Below are 8,314 nucleotides of genomic sequence, written 5' to 3' on the forward strand. Positions count from 1 at the left end.
GGGGGGTGGCGCAGGAGGATGCTAGTTTGCTAACTAGGAACAACGATCTGGTTTCGTTTTTGCAGCGCCTGGACGCTGCGAAAGTCTTTATTGACATTCCCTGTTGGTAACAGTGACAGGAGAAATGTGCCCGTTCATTGTTTAAAAAGGAGATCATTGCAGAGCTGAACCCCCCCCCCCCCCCCCCCCCCCGTCCTCCGCCCATCCTTCCCTGCCCCTCCGTCTCTCCATCTCTTCCTTTCAAGCCCCCTTATCGCCGCTGTTTATCGTGCACTTTCTCGCCCGGCAAATTGCCCTGCCCTCCCCGCCCCCGCCACCGCTTTAAGGTAGCGTGGTCACCCATTGTGCCACCGCCGCTTCCTCCGTCCTCTGACTCAGTGTGTCATGCGCTCCTCATTTGTCATTCCTCTCCGAGCTCGGCGGACGCGCGGGGCGGAAGGAGAACTTGAGGTGAGCCTATACGTGGGGAGGGGTGGGGGTGTTCATTTGCGAGCTCACAATATATAATATGGCTAAGTAAGAGTGTGCGTGTGCACATACTGACACACAGTCCGCCTCCGCCATGGCTAGCCGTCTCTGTCTAATTAGGGAGGAATAATCTGCTGGAGAAGAGTCATTAGAAAGAGCGGGAAAACAAACTAGCATGAACGCGCCTGTGCCTATGCAAAACAAATAGCATATACACGCATGTATGCAAACATACAGAAAGAAGCATGTAAATGCGCACGCCGGCACGCTGCAAATTATTCCTGCCCTTCCCCATGTTTCACAAATGTCACCATTAGCTAGAAAAAAATATATATTAGCGGTGATGAAGGAGGCGCCGCATCTGCGTTGCTCCTCGGCGTCCTCGCTAGATTTGTTTCAACAAAGACATTAAACATTCATCGCCCGAGCAGTGACTTGAGGTGGCTTCCCTGCCAGCAGATAGCTAGCCACTTTGGGGCGTTGGGGGTGGAGGGGGGTGGGGGACGTGGGGGGCGCGCTAAAAATAGCTTTAGCATTCCCCATGCATAATGAATGGCCAGAGACAGCGCTAGCGCGAGCAAGCTCTTTCCAGGAGCGATCTGCTACGCTCTGTTTGGCCGTCTCAGCTCTCGGCGGCGTTCCGGGGGAGCGTTCCCAGACAGGTGCTCTGAGCCAGACAGTATTCCCACGTAAACATTCGGAGACCCAATTCCCAGCCAATCCTCGGCAAACGCCGTTCCGTTCCCGTTCGCCTGTCACGCTTCACTAAGAACACAAGTCATGTCTGTCCACCTGTTAGCTCGGGTAATGGCGGACCACCTGACGAGAGGCGCGCGCACAAAACACACACGCACGCACACACACAGAAACAAAACAAGAAAAGCGCACGCTCGCAGCATGCCGCTTCCTGAGGATTATCTCGCTGTGGTCAGTTTCTGCCTGGCTTAGTGAGGCTCATTTCCTGCCCAGCGTCCACTCTCAACAGGACCACACAAAGCAACACGCGCGGCATATGCATAAACAGTGTCGTGTTAAAGGTGCTTTATTTCCTCTCAGCCTTCAACCCCCCCCCACCCCCCCACCCCATCACACCCCCCTCCCGTGTCCTCCCCGCGTGCCAGGGTGCGTTTCTGCAGGGCCCCAGACTGCCACTCCAAACTCGTTTAGGGTGGATTTTTAATGGTTGCCCAAAGCCAAGGACTCGCAGTGCAACCATTAGATCCTCGCTGAAAAATGTCGCAATTTGCGATTTCTCTCGCTGGCCCCTCCCCCGTCTATCTCTGTATCTGTATCTGTTTTTTTTTTGTTTTTTTTTACCAGTCTTAAAGCTCTCGCAGCTTTTGCTTCACCCCTTTTTATTCACAGTGCCACTTTTGCTCTTTGGCTGGCTCGCTCTTTTGGTCTCCACGCCTCTTAAAGGCACTTTCCTCCGTCTATTTTTTGATGCCCATTTTTTTTCCCATTCTTTTGCCCCGGAATATGTTTTTTTTATCTTGTGCCCCTTTTTGATTTTTTCCCCCCCATGCAAGGCGTCTCATTAAACAACTTCAAAAGTCAAAGTTTGCCTTTCCTCCGTGTCTGCTCCCATTTGCCTCTTCCCGCCGCCCCTCTTCTTCTTCTTCTTCTTCTTCTTCTTCTTCTATTTTTTTCCCCTCCTCGCCATTCTGTTCCATCTCTCTTTGTCTCTGTCTGTTGGTGCTCAGCAGAGACCGAGAAGAAACCCCAGAACAGAAAGTGTGGGTGTTTGCGAACAAGAATGAGAGAGAGAGAGAGGGAGAGAGAGCGTGCCTGCGAGCCTCGCACTCCCTCTTTGCCAGCGTCTGCCATTAGGGTGTCAGTGGCAGAGCGAATTTATTTGCTGTGCGGTTACCGGGCTAATGATTGATGTTGCCCCAGCAAACAGTAAACCAATTAGACGGCTGATGTAACGTCATTTTAAAAGCCTCCTAATCACGTTGCTCTTGAACCTGGGACCCGGGCCTTCCCTAATGAAGATTTATACTGGATCAAAGGAGAATCTAACGCCATTAACAATAGATTGTATTCCACCAAAAATCGCATTAGGACTTCTCTGCCCACCCCTCCCCTCACCCCTTCCCTCCCATCAGGCCTCTTGCTAAATATATCTGCTGATTACAAGTGCAGATGCGCAGAGGAATGGAGAAATGAGGAAGAGCAGGAAGCTGTGAGCAATGGAGAGGCAGGCAGGCAGGCAGGCAGGCAGGCAGGCAGGCAGGCAGGCAGGCAGGCAGGAGGCTTTCGCCTCACCGCGGCTAATTGTTTGAGAACAAATGCGTGCGCGCTCGTGATCGCCGCTTATGCGCGTGTTTACGTGCGCATGCGGCAGAAGGAGGAGGAGGGGGGAGAGGGATCGTTCCAAGGTGCTGATATAAGCACGTCGGGCCTTTCAACGGCCAACAGGAGAGCGGTTGTTGATGAAAGAGCAAAAAAACAAAAAAACAAAAAAACAAAAAAATCCCAGTGCCAGGGAAGCCGAGCAGGGCGTCAGCCTGCCGCTGCCGGGATCCTCCCGCCGCCACTTGAAATTCATCATCGTCCCCCTTACCTTTCACTTTCTCCGCAGGTTAATAATGTCACACGGAAAATGAGAGCGCACGTGCGTGTGCGCGTGCACAGCGCAGCGGGAGCCGATACGAGGCGTGCAAAGTGTCGCAGCTGTGCTCCCCCGTGTCACTGGTGCGCGGTGTGCAGGTTTCCATTTGATGGAGTAAATTTGTGGAATTTTCCACACTTCATTTTATACGATTCCACTTCAAAAAATGGGGAAAATCTGTGATTATGTAATATGCTGACAATCTGCACCGACATGAGGCCGAGGCTACATGCATGGCATGATCTTTAAATAAAGCAACAAATATTTTGTCCACAGAACTAAAGCTTCATTCAAATTTATCATGAAAACTTTGTTATCAAAATAATCCAATTTTTTAACAAATCAACAAATTGCTACAAGAAATGACTAAATGTGCACATTAATAATATAATAATAATAATTTCAGAATAAATGTTGTTTTAATAAATAATGAACCCCCATCAGTGTTTCCTCTGACTGCACTCCTGGGGGATTCAGTGTCACCTGTTTACGCTTCATATTGGACAGTGATTGAATTGCAGCCCTGCCTCCTAAAACCAGATTTCCAGTGGACACATAGAAAAAACAAAACAAAAACTAAGCTTTGCAATAAATGTGAAACAGCTTTTAAGATGTTGGAACATGCATCACTCCCGACATTCAAACGCTCAAAAGTGGGAACTGGAGGGGCACTTCGAGTCCCTTTAGTTTCTAAGTGACTAAAGACTTGATGTTTAATTTGAGCTACAATGGATTTTATTTTTTTTTGTGTGGTCAGCCACACAAAAAAGGCGCACGCCGACGGACGGACTTGGAGCGAGTGAGCGGGCGGAGGGCGGGTGACTAGGAGAGCGCTCTTACCCGTGGCCAAGGGCTGGGCATGGCGGAGCAAGTACGAGTCGTCCGGGTGGGGCTCCAGGTGGGAGTGGGTGGAGTTTTTCTCCAGCAGGGGCACCTGGCACTCCCTGATGGGCGGAGACGGGCCGGGGGAGGGGTGGTGGTGGTGGTGGTGGTGTGGGGCGGTGGCGGTGGAGGGGGAGGAGGAGGAGGAGGAGGAGGAGGAGGCAGACGGGTGGGGCGGAGGGAGCAGTGAGGAGGAGGAGGTCGGAGGGAGTGGGCGACCTGGAGGGAGGGGGGTGGGGGGGGCAGAGGAGGAGGGAAGGGGGGGCCGTTACAAACAGACAAAACAGATGGCAATGTCTGACAGTGAGGTGAGTGGGCGGGGCCTTCTCCTTTGAAGCAGGTTCACTGAGACGCTCCTCAGAGGGTGAGTCCACCCTCTGAACGCCGTCGGAGCAAAAAGCTTTTTTAATATTATTTTCATATTGTTGTCGACTGCCGTGTTTGATGGAGACAAACGTTGTTGTTTGGACCGCCTGCTCCGCTAAGGGGGTCACTACCGCTGGATCAACACTCACTGAGGTTCACTCAGTGTTGTGTTGTGCCTTTAAATATTCATTTTGCTCGGCAAAAACAAGTAAATAAATAAATTAAAAAAAAAATGATACATTGGCACTTTTTATCGCAGTATATTAAAACTACAGGAGCAAAATGAAGGTTTTCAGGATTGTCAACGAATTTAATTGCGGGCAAATGCAGGGTCTTTCAGCTCTGGGTGTCAGTCAGTTCACTCTGTCAACTTGCTTCTTGGAGCTGCCCTCCGCCCCCTCCCTCCACCCCAAACCCCCCTCCCCCTGGTCGTAGTGACGCACAGCAGCTTAGATACAAACACTGGCGACGACTGAAGAACTCATTATACAGACAACTGCAGCTTTTCTGGAAATAGCTCATGGAAATGTTGCACCTTGCAATGATATATAAATATATAAAAAAAAGAAGCATTCTTATAGTTTTAACTCGTTTCCCCTCTGCGTGTCTGGGGATGTGCATTGTTACTCCCCTCCCACGCAGACAGCAAAATCAATCATGGTAATCAGAACGTAAAGACGCTGTACAGCGTTCCTCCTGTTGACGGCAGAGAGGTCAAAATGAAAAACAAAATGAAAATCAGCCCGCTGAGGTTCGTCGTTCATAAAAATCAATTGGCGAAAGGCTTCGACACCGACGAACCTTTCATTTGTGAGCTTTGTCAAATACCCGGGAAAAAAAAAAAAAAAAAAAACAATTTTTTTTTTGGTTTGAAGTTTCACTTCCACTGTCGTACCATTGTCCTCGACATGCTAAGACAAAAGAAAGTGAAGTGCCAAGTCTTTAAATAGTGGGAGCCATGGGACGCGTGGACACAATCAGGCTGTCCCGTACACCAGAGAGTGAGCGGCAAGACGGGGATGGAGTGAAGAATTCACTCTACTCTCCAAAGATTCGGAATCAAGGACAAAGACAAATCTAATAAATTCTATTTAGAGACGGCTCAAAATATAGAATAATTATATCTCCCATATTTGCAGCTCAATCAATCAACAATACGGTAGGAATGAGGCCAACTGAGTCCAGCCGATCCACCCAAGGACTCAGGTTATTACGACTCCTAATTAGGCAACCAAATAGACACTTTGACACGCTAATATTCCCTTATTTTCCACTGATTCCGTGCCTTAAATGATAGCCTCGGGCGCCGGTAATTTATTATTATTTTTAAAATCTCAATAAACAAAGCTGTTCTCCTGAGTGAAGCCCTGTCCTTCACCTCCGCGAGTAAAATGCGTAAAGGGGCGGAGAAAATAATCAGCACGCCCGTCCAAACTTTCACAAACTTCTTCCATTTTTTTCTTTTCCAACTAAAAAAAAAAAAAAAACCCCAAAAAGTCTCTGGGAAAATGGAGAAATTGCAATGCATAGCTTTGCAGTCGGTCCCTCTTTTATCAAACCTCTATTTCTCTTTTCACATAGATCAAGAGCACGGAGGGGCTGCGAAGAAGAAAGAGGGAAAAGTTACAGGAAAAAAACCTGAGAAGAAGAAGAAGAAGCAGAAGAAGCAGAAGAAGACGAGATAGCAGAACATTCATCATTGTTCCATTCACATCATTATTTATTTTTCAAACTTTGGCCCGGCCCTAGAATACCAATGTGGGTTTTTTTTTCTCTTCCTTTTGACGTTAATGTGACAGCATCCATCCTCTCATCACAAAGACTGAACATCGATGGGGAAAACAGCACGGGGGCAGCGATCAATGGCCGCCTTCCCCGACGAGAAGGTGCAACGCTGCCTGCTTGCATCAGGACCGCTGATGCAAAGCTGCTGGACGCCGGCGCCGTTTGTATTCCCTCCAAAATAAAGCGCGTCAATTACCGGGGCCCGCCCGCCGAGCTCAGGTGCTGTCGCTGAGTTATAGAGACGTATTGGATGGACGTGGAGGAGGAGGAGGAAGGAGGAGGAGGAGGAGGAGGAGTAATGCGTCTGTCCTGCTGTCCAAACTGCTCCGGCTTGGAGCTTTGCGTCATGGAAACTAGAGCTGCGATCGATCCACGCCCCCACGTTAACTACACCCCAGAGAGAAGCAGGCCTTGTCTTCTGTTTAGGTATGTGTGTGTGTGTGTGTGTGTGTGTGTGTGTGTGTGTGTGTGTGTGTGTGTCCGGTCAATCTCATCAAAGCAAACAGAGAAAAATGGATAAACAGTGGCAGAGCAAACACTGTGGCCATCCAAAGGGGAGAGAGGGACAGTCAGGAGACGGATTGGCCAGCGTGGAAGAGACAACAAGGTCAGAAAGGGGAGAGGGGAGGGGGGAGGACGGTGGGTGAGTGACCGTGGGAATGAAGGGAAGGGAGGGCGACGGAGTGATGAACCGGACAGGGGCAGAGGACAGGGAAGAGGGGGGGAAGGAGTGGGTGGGGGGGGGGGGACGGGTGACCGGCCGAGGAGCAATGAGCTGACAGAACTTATTGGCAATAAAAAACTAGAATAAAAAAGAGGGATGGAGGACTGAAGGAGAGTAGTTACGAGTGTGTGTGTGTGTGTGTGTGTGTGTGTGGGGGGGGGGTGAGGCGGTGGCAGTAGAAAGGATGAACGATGGAGGGCGGGAAAAGGCCGAAGCGAGGGAGAAAAGTGGAGGCAACCGGGGGGAAAAAAAAGAGAAAAAGAGCCATTGATCCGAAATAAATCGATCTCCTCGATTGATGGCGTTTCAGCTTTTTGCATATTTTACCGGATCTATAGAACAGTGCTGACGAGGCTGCAAAACGTATGCAAATGAGCTCCCCCCGCCCCTCCCGCCCCCCCCCCCCCCTCAGACTTTCCTTAGTGCGCGAGCGTTAAAACCCCTTCGGATTTGAACGCAGCTCCACTCGCGCTGAATTTCAGCCGTCGCCTTTTACTCTCACTTTACATTCCTTTAAATGTGAATTTTAATTGCTCTTCTTCTGCACTCGAAGCCGGCACACTCCTATGCACGCTATAAGTCCACGCAGTCTGGGACCGTCACAGTCGCGGCCCACTAGCCTAGAGGGCTCGATGACCACATTTACATCCGCGGGTGCGGAAAAGCATCCGATCCGCCGCCGCCGCCGCCGCCACGCGTCTTTTATTGCATGTACACAAGTGCGCGTCTGCGTGCGCACGGGGCCTCGCGCGCATACGCCAGAGTGGTTATTAATATTTGAAACCACTTTAATTACAAAAAAGAGAGGGAGTGAGGGACAGAGGGAGGGAGGGGAAAAAAAAATTGCACCACTTGGCCAAAAGCAATTAAGGGAACTTTAATCTCCTTAGCAATTATGCTGTGGGGCATCCTTAACTCAGTCATTTCTGCCCGCTACATTCGCAGAAAGGTCAGTGGAAATTGCTTTGTGTTATTAGAACAAAGACTGGGAGGCGATGAGCTCACGAGGCTCCGCGGACCAGCCGCCGGTCGCCTCCTTCCTCCTGCCGGCCATCTGTACGCCGAGCCCCCCTCCGGTCCTCCATGTCGTACTGGGAGGCGATTTCGCTCTTCAACAAGTGTTGATTGGTGAGAACAACAACGAAAAAAAAAAAAAAAGTGTATCATGGGGGAGGGGAAAAAAAGAAGAAAGAAAGAAAGCGTCAGTGTTGCGGGCATTAGCGAAGTCTCCTGGCGATTTGTTTAAAAAAGAGGGACCCAGTAATGAGGAAGGTTGTTGTGCGGCGGGCGTGGAGACTCGCCGCCATGACTCATCTCATGATCTCCACCTGTTGCTCCGTCAAGACTCGATAGCCAACACTCCTTTTCCACTCCAGTTAAGACCCGCTCTGCTCCGCCGTCCCCGTAACGGTGCTCCGGGACCACAGGTGAGGAGCGGGAGAAACCTGCCCGTTCTCCTCCTCGTCCTTGTCCTC

At 50.3% G+C, this 8,314-nt stretch overlaps 1 protein-coding gene across 1 annotated transcript in view; it reads right to left on the reverse strand.

Moving 5' to 3' along the window:
- Positions 1 to 7,893, reverse strand: part of tenm2a (teneurin transmembrane protein 2a) — a 76,112-nt gene extending 68,219 nt beyond the window's left edge. The window contains exons 1-2 of the mRNA XM_076043396.1: positions 7,845 to 7,893; positions 3,923 to 4,183 (exon numbers count right to left, since the gene is read on the reverse strand). Coding sequence (XP_075899511.1) covers positions 3,923 to 4,183; positions 7,845 to 7,893 — 310 coding nt within the window. The remainder of the gene's footprint in view (positions 1 to 3,922; positions 4,184 to 7,844) is intronic.
- Positions 7,894 to 8,314: the final 421 nt, after the last annotated feature.

The sequence above is a fragment of the Nelusetta ayraudi genome, unplaced genomic scaffold (assembly GCF_046127955.1).
Source record: "Nelusetta ayraudi isolate G7.1 ecotype Tasmania unplaced genomic scaffold, CSIRO-AGI_Nayr_v1 ptg000075l, whole genome shotgun sequence".
Taxonomy (NCBI): domain Eukaryota; kingdom Metazoa; phylum Chordata; class Actinopteri; order Tetraodontiformes; family Monacanthidae; genus Nelusetta; species Nelusetta ayraudi.